This window comes from Peromyscus maniculatus, chromosome 16 (genome assembly GCF_049852395.1).
Source record: "Peromyscus maniculatus bairdii isolate BWxNUB_F1_BW_parent chromosome 16, HU_Pman_BW_mat_3.1, whole genome shotgun sequence".
Taxonomy (NCBI): domain Eukaryota; kingdom Metazoa; phylum Chordata; class Mammalia; order Rodentia; family Cricetidae; genus Peromyscus; species Peromyscus maniculatus.
In genome coordinates, this window is record NC_134867.1 from 55,104,573 (window position 1) to 55,128,451 (window position 23,879).

General features: G+C 46.9%; 1 protein-coding gene across 2 annotated transcripts in view; it reads right to left on the reverse strand.

Moving 5' to 3' along the window:
• Positions 1-23,879, reverse strand: part of Cnksr3 (CNKSR family member 3) — a 97,430-nt gene that overhangs the window by 21,942 nt on the left and 51,609 nt on the right. For both annotated transcript variants that reach the window (XM_076552836.1, XM_006978078.4), the window contains exons 2-5: positions 20,668-20,831; positions 11,868-12,070; positions 10,683-10,770; positions 1,200-1,241 (exon numbers count right to left, since the gene is read on the reverse strand). In XM_076552836.1, the coding sequence (XP_076408951.1) occupies positions 1,200-1,241; positions 10,683-10,770; positions 11,868-12,070; positions 20,668-20,831 (497 nt within the window). The remainder of the gene's footprint in view (positions 1-1,199; positions 1,242-10,682; positions 10,771-11,867; positions 12,071-20,667; positions 20,832-23,879) is intronic.

Sequence of the window (23,879 nt, forward strand, 5' to 3'; positions counted from 1 at the left end):
AGGTGTCCTGTTTTCAGGTATAATTCCCCAATCACAAATGACCATGTTTCGTGTGTTATCTGCCCTCTCCATCTCTCCTTTGGGTAAAGTGTCTCTTCAAGTCTGTTTTTAGCTGGACCGTTTTCTTATTACCGAGTTTTAAGATGCGTTTGAATGTTTTGATTCTGTCCTTTAAAATGTTTTTAGTATCTTCTCCCTGCACCTTGTGGCTTGACACCTCACTGTCTTCAAAGTGAATCTCACCAGAGGGAAGTCTCTTGATTTTAATGGAGTCCACTATTACTTCTTCTTTCCTAGACTCTTCTTCTGGTTTTCTAGCTAAGAACTCCTCTGAACCCCAGATCACTAGATCTCCCCCATAACATCTCAGTTCTATAGTGTCATATTCTGCATCTTTAGCCCCATGGCCTCAATGACCTCTCCCTGTCACTCTTCAGAGCCAGGAGAGTACCCACGGGGAGCAGCCTTCCTACAGAGGCCATCGGGACTTTGCGCGTTTTCTCACAATCAGAGCATTCATCTACCCGCCCAAAATCCAATGAGCAAAGGCATCCGGAAATTCCAAAGGGTGACTTTTCTTTCCAAGGTGGAGAATCCATGAGGTGGAACTTTTACACGTTCCTCCAGTTTTGTCTAAGCTTCCCTATTTATGGAAAATATATTTATAGCATTTTCATTGCCAAATTCCTCAACCCAACAGGGGGGAGGGCTTTTTATCAAAAGGGCACAGGCTGCTTGTGTCAAAAGGAGGAAGCGATGATGAATCCTTCCAGAATGCTCTTTACATAGCCACAGTGCATGCCCCTCCCCCGTCGTGAAGTGTCTGCCAAGGTATTTTTCTAAACTGAGATAGTTCTTCAATGAAGTACGGACATCATTCTCACCCGGATTTGAACGCTAATGCTAAGCAGCCGCTGCATAATTTGTGCCCTGCTGCTGAACTGTCCAGAAGGAACAACAGTAACGCTCAACCGGAAGCGGAGACCCCAGCCCAGCCAGTAAGTGCGGGAATTTTCATGAGCAGTGCTCTCCTCAGACAGCCTTTGCTCTTCCATGCGCATTAGCGGACTCAAACCCCCCACAGCCGGTACTTCAAAGTTCCTCCTGACACGATTAGCCAGGGCATGCAATTAATATGATTCCAACTGCCTTTGGAAGAGTGAACTAACTACAGGGCAACTTTTAGAAAACACACTCACCACATTTAAAACTTTATCCTCCATCTCTGCCACGACGCAATCCTAAAGAAGAGAAGAAGAAGAACAAGCGTAAGAATGAAAAACTTTTTTTTTTAAAGATTTATTTATTTATTATGTATACAGTGTTCTGTCTGCATGTATGTCTGCAGGCCAGAAGAGGGCACCAGATCTCATTACAGATGGTTGTGAGCCACCATGTGGTTGCTGGGAATTGAACTCAGGACCTCTGGAAGAGCAGCTAGTGCTCTTAACCGCTGAGCCATCTCTTCAGCCCCCTGAAAAACTTTTTTAAAAAAGGATTTAACACAGCTGGTGATAACATTGCCGATAAGGGAGCTGGGGTACTCAACCCCAACTCGTGTATCTGCAACACAGCCTCCTTCACCTAGCGATGGGGGGGGGGGGGATCCAAGAGGGGGCAGAGAGACTCTAAGAGCCACCGGATCAGGATGCCTGCTGCCCAATACTGTCTTCTAGATGGGACGGGGAAGCGGCACCCATGAATCTTAACAGTAGGGTTGTCTACACAAGACCCACGGTATGACCACACCAACTGACAAGACAGCACCGATGGAAGAGACGGTAGGCACACTGCCCTAGGAGAAGAGCCACAGGTGGTGGGCGGTGGAGGGAGGACCTGTTTCCTCCGGGGATGAGCCAAGCCCAGTGGCCGCCCCTAAAAACATGTACATACGTGCAATACTAAAGGGGATCAGTGGGATGGATGTATGGATGTGTGTGTGTGTGTGTGTGTGTGTGTGTGTGTGTGTGTGTAATGACAACCACCTCATTAATTTGAGACAAAGTAGGCAAGACATGGGAGGGACTGGAGGGGGCAGAGGGAGGGATGAAAATGCATGTAAAAACAGATTTGAGTATGAAATCGTGAGAGAAATTTAAACATCAAATTAAAAATAAACAAACCCTTTTTAAAAGAAAAAAAAATCGGCTTAGATCTTTCTAGAAATCACAAGGTCCCTGACATATCATCCCACCACCACTGCCATCAGCCTGTCCTGGCAGATATGGATACGGATGTGGGGACAGAGTGGAAATGGAGCTGACATTTCTCCTATGGCTCTGGTCTCTTCTAACCCATGTGACTCATTTTCATAGGTTTTGAAAGCCTATTTAAAAAAAAAAAAACAAAAACCTACGAACTGGGAGCCTAGAGCTCAGGGGAGGAGTCCTTGCCTAGCATGCACACAGCAAGGCCCTGAGTTCTAGTCCCTGTTACCAAACAAATGACAGAATTGAACTCTATTTACAGGCCAGTCTATAATGACAAAGTCAAGAATCCTGTCTACGGTTCCCGGTGTGACCCCAGGCACAGTGGCACAGTGAGCTGTGGGCCAACAAGCCAGCAGCCCTTAGCTCAAGTCCTGTCTATAAGAGTAGCTTTCTTAAAATAAGGCCTTGGGTAAACTCAGCCACAAAAGTTTATTTTAAGCGCCAGTGAGATTAAATCACATACTTCAGCCCTCAGAAGATGAAGAAAGTTTAACAAAACATTCATTAACACACTGCCAAAAAAGTGGTCTTGAGGTATGCTATTGATGACATTAAATAAAGGGCTGGAATGCAAAGCATTATTTTCTCAGCTAAAGAACAAAAGGCTGGAGCACTGTGCCAGCGGGGTTAGCCGATTACAGGCATCACCATTGTCCTCCTTCTCCAGAAGCCACCGAAGTGAAGCTGACCGCCTGAGACCTCCACAGGTTGCCTTCTAGAACCATCCGCAACCCAGACCACAAGGTGAGTGAGAAGAAATCAGAGGGGGCAGTTTCTTCTTTGTTCATAGATTTATTCATTTTATCACACATGGGAGTGTTTTGCCCACATCTATGTCTGTGCACCATGCGCGTGTTTTGTGCCCTTGAAGACCAGAAGAGGGCGCTAAATCCCCTGGAACTGGAGTGGTGGATGCTTGTGAACCAAGAGGGTGCTGGGATCCAACAGGTGCTCTTCACAGCTGAGTCGTCTCTCAGCTCAGAGACCAACCTCATTTCTTTAATTTATTTTGTACCACTGAGCACAAGTCCGCCCTGAGCCAATCTTGAAATTAATGCTGATAAAAGTTTCAGGTGTAAAGAGGGGGACTAAGAATGTTTGGGGTTTTATTTGTTTTTGTTTTTTGTTTTTATGAGCAGGCAGGTGTTGTGAGGAGTGGGTGAGCTGAGACTCAGCAGGCTCCCAGGGAAGAGCAACATATTTAAAAGGAAATTGAAGACCATAGGCGGGGCGGGGGGAATGTGTTTTGAGTAAGTGAGGATGTTTTGAAGGTAATTTATGTTTTCCTTTCCAACTCTCTCGTCTATCATCTTCACTGGAGCGATAGAGAGGCAAGCCGAAGCTTTCTTGTGTGCTCTGCACTCCTGCTTCCCTACAGCAGCCAGGCATTGTGGGCTCCATTAGCTGGGAGCCTCAGAAGGCTAAGGCGGGAGGGAAGAGGAGGCAGAGAGCCGACCTGGCCCTCTCCAGCCAGTGGCTCTGCCATCCAGGCCGTCAAGGCTCTGACTCCATGGGGCCAGCTGCCCTCCTCACCTGTTCCCTGTATCCTCCAGGCAGTGACTAGCACATTCAGAAACTCCAGAGCACCCAACCCCCTGCCCGGAAACCCCAAGGCTCCCTAGGGTAGGAGCAGGCAGAGCAACCCTACAAAGCACGAATGAAGCCACCAGCTTTGGCTGAGAAACCGAGAGGGGGACCAGCTGGGGCGGGAGGTGCTGATTTGAAGTGCAGCTGCCCCCAAGTCTGTGTCCCCAAGCGAGACACCAAGCCAGGCCTCAGGGTGATTGTTCAGAACGGGGGGGGGGGGGGGGGGGGGTGAACACAATGGCCCAAGTGTGGTTTCCCAAGGCTCCCGGCCTCCCAGGTGCCCATCATGATGACCCCCAGGTGGCAGTGAATAGGTGTCACTGTACAAGACATTTCTCCTGCTGAGCAGAAGGCGTCACCCCTGCAAACTACCTCTTCCCACAATGACTTTCTCCCCTGGTACCAAAAAGCACCCTGTACCTCCTCCTCTCCTGCCAACGCAGTGGCCTTGGTCTTGGAAACAGAAGGGAGAAGTCTGGCCTGGGTGGAGTCTCTCATTGCCTCCCAGTCCGCCATTGGCACAACCCTCCGAGGGGTACCATGCTCAAAAAGCCCCCTCCCCACGCCTGTGCCTGGGCAAAGCAGAGAGGAAGGTACACCACAGTGCGCAGTTGGAGCTGGGGGCGGTCCTGGCAAGGCTCCGGCCTCACCCTCCCAGCCTTCTGCAAAGAGTGACTCAGAAACCCTGGCCGGATTCCACCCTAACTTATTTTGACGTGTATACAAACCAACTGTTTAGCGAGTCCACTTGTGCAGAGCCCTACTGTGGTTTTATGTTCCTGTTCAAAAGAGAAGTTTACTTAGCAATAATTATAAATAAATGAATATTCTTTAGTTAAAAAAAAAAAAGTTTCAGGTGTGCAGAAAAAAATAACAATCAGAGCTGAATTTACCAGGTAACGATTTTCATTTAGGTTGAAATGTCATGTTTAGGTCATTTTTCTCAACTAGTTTTCATCCTGTATGATTTCAGAATCAAGATTTCCTTATCGTCTTAAAACTTTAAAATTTTTCTCTACCAGATAAAAATAAGAGAATCAATAAAAGCTATGTTACTGCTCCCAAAATTGATGCTGACTCTCATGAAAAAAAGCAACCTGGGGGAAAAATTTTAAGAAACTTAGAAATACATTTTTCCACAAGCGTGACTCTGATACAAACCTAAGCTACATGAGCAACTTTGTAAACCATGAGTAACTGCCGCTTGGAGGTGTATTTGTGTGCCTGTACTTCATGCATAGAAACTAAGCCATCGATTTCCCTAACAGGTCATGGACTGTTACCACGGAGAGTTGCTACATAAAGAGCAACTCTGAAAACTGTTCGTTCGCATGGCCTTGGGCTGGCAAGATAACTACCCATCTAAGAAAGGCGGTCTCCAGGCTTCCTGGGAGACTGAACCTACTCTTGGTTCCTGAGATACTGACTGACCTATCCTAGTCCACCATCTCATACTCCCACTGCCACAGCCAGGGTCTCTCTGCCATGTCTTCCCGCCTGTGGCGTGGTGGGTGACTGTCTGCAAGGAAGGCTGGAGACCACCTTTCTCAGACTGCTAGTTATAAATGCCACTCCTCCCACACCAGGGCACGCGAGTCAAGGCTGAGGTGTGGCCCATTGGTTCCTGATACTTGGTTCTTCAGAATCCACCCATCTAAATGGGGCTTCCTGTCACGAAGACTGACCAACGGGTACTGTTCAAGCCAGTGTGTGAACACTCCCTCATTACCCTCCACCTAGGGCATGGTGGCTTCCCACACCCATTCCTCCCCGCCCCGAAAGGAAACAGCTGCAGGCATGACTTCACATCATCTGACGAGGTAGCGAGGGGAAGGAAGAGACCCTTCCTGAATAAGTCACCCCCCTCATGAGTCACACTCTGAAGCTCAGCTTCATGACAGCCCCTGGTCACCTGGATCAGCGGTCAGGGCCTCCCAGGGCAGCCAGCAGCTTGTTCCCGGATGGGTCCCTCTGCCTTCTGTCCTCATTCTACCTCCTCCTCGGGAACGGAGCTGCCCTGTGCAGCCTGCTAAACCTCTCTGTCTCTCTTTCCCGCTGCTCAGTAAAATAAACCGGCCAGGAGGCATCTCAGGAAACTGCTGGGATCTCAGGAAACTGCTGGGAACTCCACGTGACCACAGGGATCAACCATGAGGACACACCTGACCCGCAATTCCCACTCAGTAACAGTGTCTCCCTTTGCTCAGTCCTGCTCCCCGGGGCTCAAATACTGCTGCATTGCTCTGGTTCCTACCACTGCCTCTTCCTTCTTGTACCGTTACACTTTCAAGTCTCCAAGTCTTTTTTTTGTTTTGTTTTGTTTTTGTTTTTCGAGACAGGGTTTCTGTGTGCAGCTTTGCGCCTTCCCTGGAACTCACTCTGTAGTCTAGGCTGGCCTTGAACTCACAGAGATCCGCCTGCCCCTGCCTCCCGAGTGCTGGGATTAAAGGCATGCGCCACCACCGCCCGGCCAAGTCTCCAAGTCATTAGACGTGTTTGTCCAATTGGCTATGCGGCTCCCAATCCCCTTCTGCCTGTGTCCTTCATCTCATTTTACACTCTCAACACCAGGCAAGAGGACTGGTCCTTGGGCTCGGTGTAGGCTGCAGCAGACACGCCCTGGGAGTGCACAGATATACTAATGACACTCACCAAAAAGAAATGGTGTTTTCAATTACTATAAAAAACAAATTATGGTCAAGAACCAAGGACCTATCTTTCCGAAAGTTCAGAAAGTAACATCCCATGTATATTTATGTCTTTAGTCTTCTTCCTTAAAAAGTGTGTGTGTGTATGTGGGTATGTATATTCATTCACATGTATATATTCATATTCATGTATATATACATATTCTTGTGCATATATACACATACATTCATGTATATAAACATATTCTTAGGTATATATACATATTCATTCACTTACACATACACATGAATGAACTGTCAAAGACCAGACTCAATCAAAGTTATGAAAACATATTCAAATTAAAAATTTAAGTTCCAGAAAATGAGGGCAGCCTATATATTTCCCTAGTTCTCCTTAAATTATCAAGTCTGATTCTGGGAAACAATATTTCCCAAAAATACCCCAAAGCGAGGTCTTCACATCCCGCTTGAGCGTAGTCTCTGAGGCAGCGCCTCGCTTCCTACGTTGTAGCACACATCACCTTCAAGACAGCCCTGGAGGCCGACGCCATTTCTAAAACAGAGCCTCATATTCTGGTCAGTGCTTGGACTTGGCTATGTGAGGGAGCACTTGCCTCGTGTACATGAAGACGCCCTGCGCTCTAGTCCCAGCACCACACACAAATATACAAGAAACCCACATTCGTTCATATTATTTATTATATCTAATTTTTACATGTGTGTGGTCATACAGATGACTTTTGTAAGTGAAACATCTCTCTTTCTCTCCCTTCCTTCGCTTACTCCACTACCCCCTCTGTCCACCTCTTCCCCTACCAGCAAAACAACTTCGCTCTCAAATTACCCGCTATATTCACATACAGGTTTATGGATATCTGACTATATCTGTATACATGTGTATATACATATGTACATATGCTCATTTAAAATTTTTTAAGCATCATTTTTCCTCACATCAAAAAAAAAGTAGTCCTGGCTGCACTGAAACTCACACTGTAGATCAAGCTGGCTCTAATTCACAAAAATCTGCCTGCCTCTGCCTCCCAAGTGCTGGAATGAAAGGCATGAATCCTCACTTCTGCCATTCCACATCTCATTTTTATAATGCCTTTCTTCTTACTCAAAAGTGGGACGGAGGAGGGAACTTACAGGAATCCCATGAGGCCATCTGATAAGGCAAACATCAGTGTCCTCATTTCACAGATAACACAGTAAAACCTCATGACTCTGAAATGACTTGTCCAGGGCCCAGGGCTAATCTGTGGTAGAGATGGAATTTGAACCTATGAAGACTACACTCGTAGACATCAGACTAACTCCCCCAGTGAGTGCCACAGGGAAACAGAAGCAAATGGTCCACGCTCACACTAACAAGCACGTGCCTCTCCTGACCCTCGAGTGCGAGGTTCAATCTCTCCTGACAAAAGATGAAATCCATCAGCCTCTTGAGTGACAGCTGCCTATCTCCCCAGTGAAATGCACTTTGAAGAAGCACCCTTCATCACGTGCCACGTGCCATGAGGCCCCAGCGGGCAGGAACAGGTACAGAGAGGCACTCCGTAGAAGGCACAGCCACGCTGGACCTGGACCTCCCAGCTGGAAGGGGACTACATTTTCCCAATCATCAGTGCATAGTGATCAATAGCTCTCTACCTACAAAAAAAAAAGCTCCAAACGGGGGTCCTGCAAAAGGCCCACCCTGGCAGGTAAGCACTATTGTGGGATGGTCTGTATGTCAAATTGCTCTGACTGGTCAATAAATAAAACACTGATTGGCCAGTGGCTAGGCAGGAAGTATAGGCGGGACTAACAGAGAGGAGAAAAGAAAGAACAGGAAGGCAAAAGGAGTCACTGCCAGGACAAGCAGCATGTGAAGATGCCGGTAAGCCACGAGCCATGTGACAAGGTATAGATATATGGAAATGGGTTAATTTAAGCTATAAGAACAGTTAGCAAGAAGCCTGTCACGGCCATACAGTTTGTAAGCAATAATAAGTCTCTGTGTTTACTTGGTTGGGTCTGAGCGGCTAAGGGACTGGCGGGTGACAGAGATTTGTCCTGACTGTGGGCAAGGCAGGAAAACTCTAGCTACAAAGCACAACTTCACAGATCAGTTATGCCGATGTCATCCTCTCAGCAAGGCTTACTGCAGCCGCAGATGCCAGCCATCTTGCCTCTCCATCCCGCACCCCTGACACTTCAGCTTGCTGACTTTATGTAACTTCATACAAATGTAACTTTGCTTACTGACCCCGTTTCTTGCTTCTCTTTGCCCCAGACACTAAGTTCATTGAGTCACAGACATCCCATCTGTTTATCCACTCTGGCACCCGGTGCCTAGAACAGTGGCCACCACAGATGCCAAGGAAATATTTATTGAAGGAACTTGTCCCAGTGCCTGCAAAGCCAACATTAACCTGCTCAGACAAAGCCTACTCATCCTGTAAAAACAAACACCATCGCATCTGCCCCCTGCCTCCTCCCTTCCCCTCCACTCCCCGATGCTCCACAGCGGCAGCCCAAGTCAGGCTCACCAACTAGGACCCGTCACAGGATAACGCAGGTGTGCCTGTGAGTGGCCCGCCAGCTAATTTCATTGTTTGGCTCTTACACTTTGATATGATGGATTGTAAGTAAACTCTGTCATAAATCAAACAAGGAATCAGAATAGTAAGGGGAGGGAGGGAAGCAGGGAAGGAAAAGAACCCTTGAGGGGAAACACGGTCCATCATTAATGACTGGTCTCAGATACCAGGGCACTCTTGTATCACAGCTGATATCAGACTCTTTCCATCAAAATTACCTTATGCATCATAAAAATGAGCAAAAAACACAGATCCATAGAGTGTCTCTGCGCACCTGTCAGATGCCAGGTTCCAAAGCACATATGCCTCAAACTCAGAGGCTGCTGAGGACTAGATCTCCAGTAAACGACAGGAACGAAGCCACATTTCACTCTGTGTTACAGAGGAAAATACATGCGCGCGCGCACGCGCACACACACACACACACACACACACACACACACACACACACACACACACACACCTGCATCTGTTACTGCATGATCAGAAATAAGGGAAGGATATCTTTGTTTTTATCAGATCATCCAAAGAAACACACATCAAACCACAAAGTTTAAAAACCAAGTGGAGAGACTGAGGGATGGCTCACTGGTTAGGAGCACTTGCCAATATTACAGAGGACCCAAGTTCTATTCCCAGTATCAAACTGGGAGGTTCACAACCACCTGGAACTCCACTTCAAGGGGTCCAATGCCCTCTTCTAGACTCTGGGCATCTGCACACATGTGCACAGACACACACATACACAGAAATACACATATACACAGGGGAGAGAGAGAAACCCCTATTAAAATAAAAAATAAAATCTTTAAAACCAAATAGATAGGAAGAAGGAAATCCCTTCCTTGTATCTATAACAAATTCAATTAAAAATAATTTATAAGAATCTACTATATGCCAAGTAACATGACAGCACTGTCTCTCTGTCTCTCTCTCTGTCTCTGTCTGTCTCTCTCTCTGTCTCTCTCTCTGTCTCTCTCTGTCTCTCTGTCTCTCTCTCTTAGTAATATTATAGAAGCTAGACAAATTATCTAAAACTGATCTAAAACTCTGCTGGTTCTTACTAAAATATCTAGGTCTGACTGAAGAGCCATGGGGGAAACTGACATGTCAGGTCCAAACCAGAACATGGGAACCACCAAAGCTCTTTGTCTCTGCAATGGGACAATCAAAGTGGACTATTGAGTGTTTGCAGTAAGAAGAACCAAAGCACATCTCCCAGTGTGATTCGTTCACTAGAAATATCGAAGGAATAAATTGCTGAGGTTTCGGGTTATTTGTTACAGCCTCACAACCTGCCCCATCCTGACCCTTAATCCCAACAACAGAGGTCAAACGAAAAGTCAGAATCATCAGGCATAGCAAAGCAACCAGAATAAAGATGACAGTGAAAAGTACCCTCACATATTCGAAGAAATACAGAGGCATTCGTGATGATAAGACAAAAGAGGTCATTTCTGAGACTGGGGCTGATGGTCATTTTCCACAGAAGCCATCTGTTCAAATCTCTTAAAATTTGAAGCCTTTCATCTCCACCAAATCCCGATGGAAGGGGACGACAGACACTTTGTACCCATACATGAACCCTTGGGGAAAAAAAAAGAAAAAAGGCAGGAGAAAGTTCTAGAAATCAATGATGATGTAGTACCGACCTTCTGGACTGTTGTGGTCAGGTCCAAGCACAGCTGGATGATTTTCTTCTTCGTCACGGAGAAATCCGTGATCCCTGTGAACGGAGCCCTGGGAAGGAACAAGACCTCTCTTTAATGAGGGAAAGGAGAAGGAAACCCCTGAGAGTCCCACCTTAGACGCCGGCACACGTGGCTACACTGCAGGCTGGCTTAAGTTACCTTTCACTGTGCTATTTCTTCTGAACACTTTGTATAGAAACTGACCCTGAGAACCAGCTCATGTATCAGAAGGGGCCATACACATCTCCAAGAGAGAAAAGCAATCAACAGTACTATCCGGTTATATCACCTATGAACCACAATAATCACCACCATGGTAAAATATTCTGAAGGATCCTGGAGGTAACTAACAGCTGTCTAATTGTGTGTAAGGATGATTTCATGCCTGGCACTGTAAATGTAGCCAACTACCTGTGGCTGGTGAAGCCATGGAATCCAAAGGAGAACCCACTACTGCAGTTCCTAAGCCAATAAAATGTCCAACTGCATTCGAAATACTCATCCTTAAACCCCCAGATATGTGTATCTCTCGACCCTCATCACATAAGCTTCTTTCACAGTAGACAGAGATCATCACAGAAAACCATGACTGGTCAAAATGCAGACATCAACTGACCAGGGGCACCTGCCCCCAACACAGCACCTATAGCTAAATATATAAAGTGGATATAAAGTGAGGGGTATGGAGGAGAGGGCAGATCCAGGAGAAGCTGGAGGAAAGGATGGGGGCTGAATACAAACAAGATACACTGTCTGAAAGCTTCAAAGAATTAATAAAAATACTGTATTGCTTTAAAAAAAAAATCAAGAATCTGGATAGGAAAAAAAAAAAAGACAAAAAATACAACCCAAATGAGCCAACCCAAGTCCACTAACTGCTTCATGCCAACCATACTCCGGGGCTAATGTTTAATCTCAGTAAAACAACCTTTAGCACAGTTTCACTCCCTCTGAACTTGGGTTCCTTCATTCCTGCTGCTGACCTTCAGAGTCACTTCCAAAGGAACCCTAAGATCTACCTCTGACCCCTGAATTCCGGGGAGAGGGGACCTAGGGAACAATGGTTTCCCTTCCGGAGGCAGCCTTGAGGCTTCTGAGCCTCTCAGGCCCGCCTTGTGCCCCAGGAAGCCTCGCATCCCAGCTTACCGGTCCAGCCAAGCCAGCAAGGCCTTGGCGGAGCCTATGAGCTCCACCACGGAAGTCAGGAACTCGTTAGGGGGCTTGCGGGACGTGCCCCCATCGTAAGCCGGGCTCTTCCGCCGGCTGCTTATGTAATTCTGCAAATTGTGGGAAGACGCTCGAAGTTTCAGAACCAAGTTCTTCATATTATCGGTTTCAAGGCCATAATTCTGTGGGAAACAAAATCAAAGGAAAGGATTTAGAACTATCAACAATGTCTAAACTCTCAAAGGGCTGAGTTGCTGGAGTAACTTATCCAACCCCCACAGAATCCTGTCCACTCCATCCGCCTGCCCACAAGCTAGCCTTTACTCTGCTCTTCCCTTGGTCCCCTCCGCCTCAAGGGGCTTTACTCTCCCTAGATCCTCATCTCAAAATGCTCTTCGTATGGACAGAAGCAAGGAGAGGTCACGCCTATCTCTCAGGCCTGGACAGATGTCCCCTCCTGGACCAGGACTCTTGACCACTTAGGTCAGAGCAGTTTTCAGCTAACTGATGTGTGGTAGGGTAACTATAGTGAGGATGAGCTCTCATACATAGGACGCTAGCAAACATACACTACACACACACACACACACACACACACACACACACACACACACCCCAGATATCAGATACTTACTCCCCAGATGTGATAACCAAGAATGTCTCCCAAGCCAGGCGGTGGTGGCACACGCCTTTAATCCCAGCACTTGGGAGGCAGAGGCAGGTGGATCTTTGTGAGTTTGAGGCCAGCCTGGTCTACAGAGCAAGATCCAGGACAGGCACCAAAACTACACAGAGAAACCCTGTCTCAAAAAACCAAAAAAAAAAAAAGTCTCCTAAACATGTCATTGCATGTGTTCCCTGGGAGTAAAATAGTGCCTTCCAGCTCATCACCTACTTCTACCCCATCTGGACCATGGGCCAGGCCAGGACTCTGCATGGCCCTCACCATAGCATCACAGGTGACGAAGATATGGCTTTCCAATAGAAGGAACTGAAAAAAAAAGGCAGCACTATCATTCACCTGCAATTTAATCTGTGCTTTTTGAACTATGTTAACTTATCTGCCTGCTTCAGAAACATCAATTTCAAGCTAGAGGTGCAGCTCAGTGATAGAACACTTGTGTAACAGGCTCGGAGCCCAAAGTACCATTTCAAGCACCGCAATAGGTAGGTAGGTAGGTAGGTAGGTAGGTAGGTAGGTAGGTAGGTAGGTAGGTAGGTAGGTAGATAGGCAGGCAATAAACAGACAGGCAGACAGATATTTTGTGTAACAATATTGTCTTAGGCCCCTTCAGATAAACAAACAAACAAGCAAACAAATAACCAAACCTGAGGTGATTTGGGGGACGGGGAAGAATATTGTATTTTGTTGTAAATACATGTCCATGTCTGACCACTTTAGCAAAGAGAGGAGATGTTCCTAGAGGTATATGATGCTGTCCCAGTAGAATTTCAAAGAAGGGACCTGGTACCATTTGGGATCTGGGCACAATATATTGGACACTTGGTGTATGCCAAGAACTGGGCTGAAGGCTTGACCTGTGTCCCGAGGGAAGTGGCTGGTGAAAGCAGATACATGCCTGCAAGTTCAGTGACTCCATGAGGGTTTCTATGCTGTGATGAAACACCATGACCAAAAGCAAGTTAGGGAGAAAGCATTTATTTCATCTTAAGCTTACAGTCCATCATCCAGGGAGGTCAAGACAGGAATTTCAGGTAGGATTCTGGAGGCAGGAACCGATCCAGAGGCCATGGAGGAGTGCTGCTTACTGGATTGCTCCTGATGGCTCACTCAGCCTGCTTTCTTATAGAACCCAGGACGACAAGTCCAGGGGTGGTACTGCCCACAGTACGCTAGGTCCGCCCACGTCAATCATCAACCAAGGAAACGGCCCACAGGTCAATCTGGTAGGGATATTTTCCCAGCTGAGGCTCCCTTTTCCCAGATGACTCTAGCTGGTGTCAGGTTGACACAAAACTAACCAGCACATTGAGCGTCCCTTATCTTATATGCTTGGGACCAGCCATGGTTTAGATTTTGGGTGGTTTGAAATTTTGGAATATCTGCATGTACGTGACGTATCTTGTGGATGGGACTCGATTATAAACATAAAATAATTAATTTTTAATTCCTATACCACAGCCTGAAGGCAATCGCACATGGTATTTTCAGTGTTCATGTCTTGACTATGACCTTTAGAGCTCACGTCGACAACTCTAAACATCTCGCAGATCTCCATCGGTCAGATTACAGACACTCGACCTGCATTATTACTACTTTAAAGCTGAAGAAAATGAGGCCCAAGAACGGTGCATCACCAGACTACACAGGTGACCAAAGACAAGGCTGAGGTTCCAATCAAGAGGCAGCACACAGGCCCAACCTGCGGCTCAGAGTGCTGAGTGCTTCCACTTCCCTACACCCTGCCCCACAGAGAGCCAAGAGGTGCGATCAGCACAGGATGGACAACAGACAAGTGTGGTGATAAAGTGTGTACCCTAATAAACTTGCCTGAGGATCAGAGGACAGAGCCAGCCACTAGATTAGACAGGCAGTGCTGGCACACACCTTTAATCCCAGCACTTGAGATCTCATGCCTTTGCTTGGGAAGCACACACGCCTTTAATCCCAGGAAGTAACATGGCAGGGCAGAGAAAGGTAGATAAGGCGTGAGGAAACAGGAACTCACTCTCTTGAGGCTGAGGATTTCATAGAGGTAAGAACTAGTGGCTGGCTGCTCTGCTTCTCTGATCTTTCAGCTTTCGCCCTGACATCTGGCTCTGGTTTTTTTTATTACAAGACCGTCTAAGATTCGAACAATAGACAAGAGTAAGATAAACAAGACTGGGTGTGCTAGTGCACACATTTAATCCAGAAATCAGGAAGCTGAGGTGGGAGTATGGACAGTTTGAAGCCAAGCTGGACTATATGACACGTCTCAAAAAAAAGAGGAAAACCCAGCTGGTAACCCCAGACCTAATACAAACTAAGATGCTTAATTCATGAACGGTTTACGTTCACATGATCTATCACCTCTAAAGTGTCAAAACATCTCTGAACTGGCTTGAGCCACCTTGTTCTTGGGGACAAAGAGGATAATTATGGACAATCTATAAATCTAAGCACACACATATTTAGAGGTTTCCAATAACTTCCTTTTTCAGTAAGAAATGAGTTGATAACCACAAAAGGGTTTGGCTTTTGTGAAAATTACCTTAGATAGACTTTTCTGGCAGTTTAAATCTGCACTGCTCCTACCTTTTTTTTAAAAAATAGTTTTAGGAGCTGGAGAAGCGACTTGGTGGTGAAGGTCAGTGGCTGCTCTTCAGAGGACCCATGTTACAGTCCCCACACCCACGTGGCAGCTCACAACCACCTGTGACTCCATTTCCAGGGGATCAAAGGCCCTCTTCTGTCCTCTGTGGAAACTGGGCACACAGGCAGACAATACCCCCATATACACAGAATGAAAATAATTCTTTTAAAAGAATTAATTTTAAAAACTTAGAGGGGAGCAGAGAGCTGGCTCAGCAGTTAAGAATATTCAGTGCTCTTAGGGAGGACCTGTGTTTGGTTCCTGGCCCCCATGCCAAGTGGCTCACAACCATCTGTAACTCCAGCTCCAGGAGATCGGACACCTCTGGACACATGTGCACTTACCCCCACAGAGACACACAAGTAATTTTTTTTTAATGAAACCTTTTTGTGTCTTGGAAATTTTAGAAGGAATTAAGCCAAGTTTTAAAAGCTTTTATCCAATCTTTGAAAGAATACAAATTTCAAAATGTTTCCTGTATTAACATCAATATTTTATCTGAATCTTACATTCATTTACTTTTTTTTTTTTTAACCTATCACTGGCTTTTTTCTTAAAGTCTAAAATAGAATATCCTCATCCAGTGGAGAAAAGGAAATAAGGATAGGTTTCCATCATGGCTTTTTATTTCAAAGCCTCACAAATGGACGGGTAAAGAGCCTACAAGACACAGCTTGTTTTGAAGGGAAGGCTTGTGTCTGGGATGCCAGGGAAGGCTCCCTCATTCTGTCAACTGCCCGGCCTGCCAACTTCCATCAAGAGCGTTCACTAAAAGCAGAGGAGGCCGGTGTTCCACAGCCAACCTCACCACAAATGACTTGGAATGTTCGCTCCTGTATGACACTTACTTCTGGAACCCAAGGAAGATTAAAATACATCTCACTGTTGCAAAAGACTTTAAACTCTCTTCTCTTGACAAACTTGAAAAATAAAGGTAAAATAAAATATAAAAATAAAAAATGAAAGGGAGACGGGTGCATCTTATGACTGCAGCTCTCCATTTTCCGCTGGGCTGGTTCTAATTGGTTTCTCCCACCCCCCTCTCCCACCCCCTCCCCGCCCCACAAAAAAATCATAAAACCAGAAAGACGCAGAGATGCATGGACACTTGAGCATCGTTTCAAAAAGAGGCAGAGATGGGGAGAAGCCCTCTCCTTTATCATATTCCACAGCCAAGAGAGAGCAAGACATGAATTCTATTAGCTAGAAAGAACCCTACTGTAGAGACATAATCGGGAAAGGATGGCCAACTTCAGGGCCCCAAAACCAAAGGGAAAATGAAGACTTTCTCAGTCTACCTTTTTGTTTGTTTGTGTGTTTGTTTGTTTGTTTGTTTGTTTCGAGACAGGGTTTCTCTATGTACTTTGGGTGCCTGTCCTGGAACTCACTCTGTAGACCAGGCTGGCCTCGAACTCAGAGATCCGCCTGGCTCTGCCTCCCGAGTGCTGGGATTAAAGGCGTGCGCCACCACTGCCCGGCTGACTTTCTCAGTCTAGGTCTGATTATTTTCATGAGTCTTCTGTCTCCTTCAGAACTGTTCTTACACAGACATCAAGAAGATCCATATCGGACCTAGGGTGCAGCCTGGTGTCAGAGTGAGGAGGTGCAGTGAATAAACTAAGTCATAAATGAAACACATCTCTGAAGAAAAAAAAACCCTCTACAGCTCCTTCTGCTTTAAGTGACCTTCTTAGGAGCCGGCCATCAGCAACTGTTGCCTGGTTTCGGTGAGAAGCTGGGAGGTTTCTGACCTTCTAGAAAGCAAAGAGGTCAGATTCTTACACTTCTAAGGCCTTACACTTACACATACTTTAAAGGTACCACACACCGCTTTGCCTCCTCTTCTCCCCAGTTCTTCAGACTGGTCATGCTCTAACATGTCTAACCAAGTGACGCCGGATCAAAGCAATCTTACTGCCTACATCCATTAAATGGCAACCCCAGAAATACGTCACGGATAGCTTTCTGTACCTTATCAGCCCTCGGCAAGATCAAGTTGAATAAAAACTACCAGCCAAGACTCCCCTGCTGCATAGCATCTCTCCAACAGAGAGAGAAAACTGTTTTGAAGGATGTGCCACGTGGGTAAACGGTCACCAATGAACGGCCTGAGGGGGACCTCATGCAGGCATGCCATGCTGATTCATACAGCGATGTCCCTGAACCACAAGCTTGGGGTGGCATCACTGAACCCTGGTACTGACTCCAACCCTGTTCACACCTCATCCTCCTTTAACCTTAAAAACACATTCCTTCCATCTCCATCCTCAGGAAACCAGAGCTTCACCGATTTTGCAGGGAGTGTGGGTCTCCCTGATGTTTCTTATTGCATGTTTCCGGTCAATGCTGTCCGACCAAACTGTCTGCAGTTCTGTGGTCCCATCTGGTAGCCACTGCGACTAGCAACTCCTGAGGACTTTGGACAGAGAAAGCACAACGGAGAGTCCACGTTGACTTATTTTCGTCAGTCCTCGCGTAAAGCAGCCAACTGTGGCAGTAGCTCCCTCAGGAGAACAGGATAGGTAGAGAGTGTGCAGGCATCCCCTACCACAGCAAGGGGGCGGGCCTTGAACTGGGGATGGTATCCCCTCCTCACCATCTAGCTACGATACACCAGTTTGGAGAATTCTTCTCTCTGAGTTAGGTCCCTCCCCATTCTATCTGTCCTTATCATAGCTCCAAAACCTTCCAGTGAGCCCAGTGGAACACACACACACACACACACACACACACACACACACACACACACACACACCCTGGCCGTCCTTTCTTAACCCAACTTCTGTTCACTTCCTGCCCATTTAAAAAAAAAAAAAAATCAACATCCACTACAGCAAGTTTGCCTAGAAACCTCTTTACAGCACCAGGGCCAACCACAGCTCCACGTTAATTGCCCAGCAAATGAATTATTCAAAGCAAAACATTCTCACTCATGTAGCCATCCAAAGACCATCAAGGCATCAGATTAAATAAACTATAATTATGCTGTGTTATAATAGTATTTTATAGAAGATTATATGTAGAGATATTCAATAAAACTATATTAGACTCTCTCCTACCTAGGGAAAAACAAAAACAAAACACTTTCACTTGCAGACACCGGTGGCGGTCACCCCTCAGCGCCCCTGCAACGCAGTCAGGGTACAGTGCTTGCTCTAAGAGAGTAGAGGTCCCCAGTGAGACTGAGGTCAGAGCCCGGTCTACAGAGGAAATCAGCAGGAAATTGTAGGAGATAAAACACAGCTTCAGGTTCTGGCACTGGTCCAGCTTTGTTCATTTTGGTGCAGTGTTTTAAGAGGCAGTGAAGGGGTAAGAGCTGAGTCCATCCCGGGGCAACGGCTACTTCTCCTCTCCCTGCCATTCACAATGCGAATGCCTGCCACGGACCTGTCCTCCTCGCCTTCATACCCTGGGTTTCACGGCGATTTGCTCGTCCTCAAAGATAACACGGCGAAGTCAAAGAGCCAGCACAAGAGCGCAGGACATCCTGACAGAAAAGAGCGCAGCGCTGTGCTTCCCAGAAAGTGTAACAGAAGTAAACTCAAGCCTGTTTGGCGCTCAAGAGCAGACAGTTTTAATAATAAACAGGATGCCTGGGCACATCCTCAGCAATGCAGAACACCCACATGATGAACCCAGATGAGTCCGCAGCCACATCTAAGGTGACAGTTACTGTACAGATGGGAGGAACAGACACCACATTCCCCCAGGGGTCACAGAAGGAGTAGCCTGGAGCAGAGCCAGGATTAGGATACAAAAATCCTGCCTCCCAGGCCAGCACTCAGACCACTTGGCCACAGCGTCTCCCTTGTGGCAGCTCATTTATCAACCACAAATAATTTCCCCATTACTTTCCTAAACAAGAGCGGTGCATCGCAGAGAAGACAAGGTTCTGTCCATTTAAAGAAAAAGAATACGCACAGTGTGGCGAGCGTTATATAATCGACGGAATGCAGACCAGTGATGGCAACGTCACCACACACAGTCGTTCCCACCATCCTGGGTGATGTAATTGTATATCCCCTTGGCTCAGGCTCAGAGTATTATTAACCCAGCCTGAATGCTGGGAAGGGTATCCAACCCTGACCGATAAGTGAACACCTTCCTAAGCATGAGAGAGACCTGAGTCCCACCCACACCTGCCCATCTGTAAACAGATGCTCTTACAGGTGTTTTAGACCACATCTGAATAAATCACTTAGGAGACCCAGGTATAATGAAATTACCGGGACTTGGGCAAAGTTCAAACACCTGCCATCTAGAACAAAGTTCACATGCCTGTCCATCTAGCTGCCATTTTTTTGGTTGATTATTCCAAACACAAACATCAGCTTTTTAAACAGAGTGAGTATTTGTGAAACCTGGTGCTTTTTATAGTAACAAAAACAGACATGAACATTTAGCATTTCTCATTTCGACTTAGAACATGGCATCTTCATTCACAGCTGTCTCCATCATTCTGTGCTTTATAAACGATTTGAACATAAGGCTAATACAGACCCTTTTTTTTTTGTAATAGAAAACTCTTTTCTGTACATGATGAGACAGTAAACATTTCTGGCTTTGGAGGGACATGTGGTCTCTGTTACAGAGACTCCATCCTGTCCTTGAGGCACAAAAGCAGCCTCCGATAATAAATACATCAATAACTGAGTTCTAATAAAACTTTAACAGACGGGTGCGATGTGTGGGTGTGAGGAAAGGATGCGGATGAACGCAAGGATATATGGGCCACCAAAGAGGAAAAGATGCGAGGAGATTCAAAGGGGACGAGAGATAAGAGGTGGGTAAAAGAGAGGGGAGGAGAATTTACTAAAATACACTTTGTTTAAAAACATCATGTTATCGAATACCTTGTATGCTAATTTTTTCATTCATTCATTCATTCATTCATTCATTCATTAGGGGAGAAAAGAATGAGCCTGGGAAGCCCACTTCGTCAGTTAGTGAAATACTTGCCTCATAAGCATGAGGGCCTGAGTATACAGGTAAATGTACACAGGCATCATGTCACACACTGCAGTTCCAGGGATGGGGAGGGGGAGACAGAGGATCCCTGGGGCTCACTGGCCAGATAATCTAAGTGGTGAGCTCCAGGTCAGTGAAAGTCTCCCAAGTGGACAGCGTTTCCATGGATGACACTCAGAGATGTCCTTCAGCCTCTGCACACAGGCAGAGGCGCGCGTGCACACACACACACACACACATACATACACGAGCGCGCGCGCGCGCACACACACACATGCACTTAACCTATCTGTACACACACACACACACACACACACACACACACGTATAAAAAGGTGAGCCGGACTGAGCTCATCGCTTTTTATCTGCCAGCCTTCCCTCTAGAAGACACCTCGTTGTTTCCTCTTATTTTCTGCTGAGGCTTCCTTTCGACCTGTTCAGAGCGTGAGGACGGGCTGAACCACAGAACAGGGCACCTTCTCTCCCAGACTAACCAGTGCACAGAGGAGGTCCACAGCCTCCAGCACAAGCTCCTGGTGTCCAATCCGGGTGACCCCCAGTTCCTCCAGGTCCTGGTGGGAGATCTTCAGCAGCTGTTCCCCGTCTATCTTCTCCCGCTCAAACTTGTGAACGTACGGCTGCAGGCAGTCATCCAGCCCTGTAAGAATAAGACGTGGAGAGCCTGTTACGGTCACGGTGCTGCGGGAGCCCAAACACTGCCCACATTTCAATCCCCCTTAACAGCCATCAAATAGGCCGCCACTGCGCTCTCAGTATGGGATCGATTCTCTGTGTGTTCCACGGGACAGGCACCTTTCCAGTGACCTCTTCTCATCTCAAACAGGTTAGACATGGGATGCGGGGGGACAGCGTGACTTTCTGACAGGTGCTTCCCATTCCCTGTATACTAAGGGGAATAAACACCGAGCCCTGCTGATGGGACATGTTAGTGTCTGTGCCAGCCGTGTGCTGCTGCTACCTGTCTGCTAAGCAACGCTCTCTCTCTCCAGGGACCACATCCCTCTCCCGGTTGGCTTGCCAATCAAGATGCCTGCCATTGTGGTTGAGACATGGCCAGTTCGGCAACAATGCCCCAGTGATAGAGTCGGGGACATGCAAGTGACTTAAGCGGAGCCAATCATTATCTCCCTTGATATGTGATATGCAGATACAGGAAAACAAAGACCAGTGATAAGTCACAGGACACGACCCTGGCAGCGGGGCAGACACGTCTTTGGTCTGTTTTCTGAGAATAAATCCATTTGAGAAGAGCAAGAGAAAATGCTGACGGTGGCCTGCATTGCCCGGATCTGACTCTACCAGAGACGTTTCCATCCCAAGACTCCTCCACTAGAACTGAAACAGGTTCCCTGTCTAGCTTAAGCTGGTCTGTGTTGAGTTTCTGCCCTTTGTACCTGAGAATTTTGTGGGGAGTAGAGAATATTCTGATGCATATGGAATACAGAATAGGAACAGGGTACCAGCCCCAGGACCAGGGAGTTTTTCCAGGTCCAAATACCACTGCAAGTAGCGTCTCATCTTAAAGTTTTTACAAAGCAGCTAAAATGAGTAGGCCAAACAGCCTTGGGAATCTTTATTCCTACACACAGAACTCCCAGGTCAACTTCTTATCATGATTTTATGGAGAAAAAAAAAAAAAAAAAAAAAAAAAAAAAAAAAAAAAAAAAAAAAAAAAACCTTACTCCAAAGCAACCAACCTTTTTGAGCTTAATAAGAAGTCACCTTAGCCGGGTGTGGTGGCGCACGCCTTTAATCCCAGCACTTGGGAGGCAGAGGCAGGCGGATCTCTGTGAGTTCGAGGCCAGCCTGGGCTACCAAGTGAGCTCCAGGAAAGGCGCAAAGCTACACAGAGAAACCCTGTCTCGAAAAAAACCAAAAAAAAAAAAAAAAAAAAAAAGAAGTCACCTTAGTATTTCAAAAGACAATTATTTATAGAAGATGAAAAGAGACAATATTTATACAATTTCCATCCCTACATGAAGGACATACATTCAATTTAACTGATCAAAGCAGGTGGAAGGCATCCCTGAGCCCAACACAGACACATGTGGATGGACACACGTGTGCAGACAGACATGCGTTCATCTCAGTCAGCCTTTTTGAAAACTGTGTCACATGGGTCGGTATTTCTCTTAAGTGGGAAAAAGAACACACGAAGTCCCTCATTTGGCAACACTCAAGTCTTAACATCTGACACTGAACTCTACTCTCAGCCCCACAAACTCACACCGCTCTCCTCCTGACAAGACACCCAGAAAGAGACAGGGGCTCTGAAACTTAGGAGGAGCCACGGAATACAGACAGGGAAGACGCTGAAGCCATCTGCGTTCCTGCGCAGACGTCTGTATCAGAGAGGCTGTGTCTCGGCAGGAACGCTGGGACACTGGTGCAAACCCCACTCACTCCGACATCCTTGGGTGGTGTCTGGCATGTACGTTAGGCAGGCAGTGGAGGTTAAAAACACCAGCAGGTACTGAGACACATGCCCCACCTGGGGGTCAAAGGCCACCCCAGCACTGGGGCACCAAGTGTCTGGTGTCTAGCAATCAATCTATGTGTATGCAGGAAACAGTGACAACGGATAAGACTGGAAGACGGTCTCCTAGCTACCCTGCCTTGGCTTTACAGGTGAAGAAATTAAGACTCCCGACAGTCACACATGGGGGAGAGGCCACGGGGAGCCAGCCTGCCTTCGCTTCACTTCAGAAGTCATAAAGGTTCAGGACTGTTATGTTACCTCTAAGCCTTGTTGAGACTGAATGGTGTCTAACCAAAACTCTATATTGACAACTTGACTCCCAGGACCTCAGAATATATTTCAGAGTCTCCAAGGAAGTGGAATGATGTTGCTGGCATGCTTTCAGCCTGTGATTGGTGTCCTTGCAAGGAGAAAAGATCAAGACCCAGCTACACAGAGATGAGCCAAGAACGAAGGGAGAAGATGACCGTCAACGAGCCAAGGAGCGAAGCCTTCCTCCCAGGCTTCCAGCCTTGGGAACTGTGAAGAAGCAAATGTCTCCTCAGCCTCGCAGTCACTGAGTCTCCGACATGAGAGCCCAAGCAGCGAAGACAAAGCCAGCTGTCTGACTTCACACTCGTCATCTCTGAGCAAAATAAGATGGTCCATAGGCCAGTGGGACTGCCGGGAAAGACTGCCACTCAAAACTCAAGCACGACGCTGACAGACTGGCTCACATTAGTTTGTATGAACAGAAAGAGTCTGACCATCCAACTCGCCCCGAAGGGCTGGGAGCGTGGCTCAGACACCCGAGTGTTTGTCTAACACACTCAGAGGCCTGGCCTCAATCTCTAGCCCCACATAAAACCAGAAAGGTGAAGCCCACCTGTCAAGCCCAGCACTCAACAGGTGGGAAGCAGGAAGGTAGACGTTCAATGCCAGCCTTGGCTATGGAATAAGTCTGAAGCCAGATGGAATACGTGAGATCCTCTCTAATGAAGGTTTACAGCAAGAAACCATGGACCGTGGCTCCTGGGTAGACAGCAACCCCTGGAAGGTCAGAAGTGGGGCCTACTTGAATTTCCAAACACCAGGGAGGAAACAGGACCCCCGGAAGCAGAACTGCAACCTCAGGAAGTGCTGGGGGCACAGAGAGGGTTGGGCTGTCCGTCGTGGACATTCTAGAGCACAGGCTGCGACGACCAGAAGTCGACAACTGAAAGATAC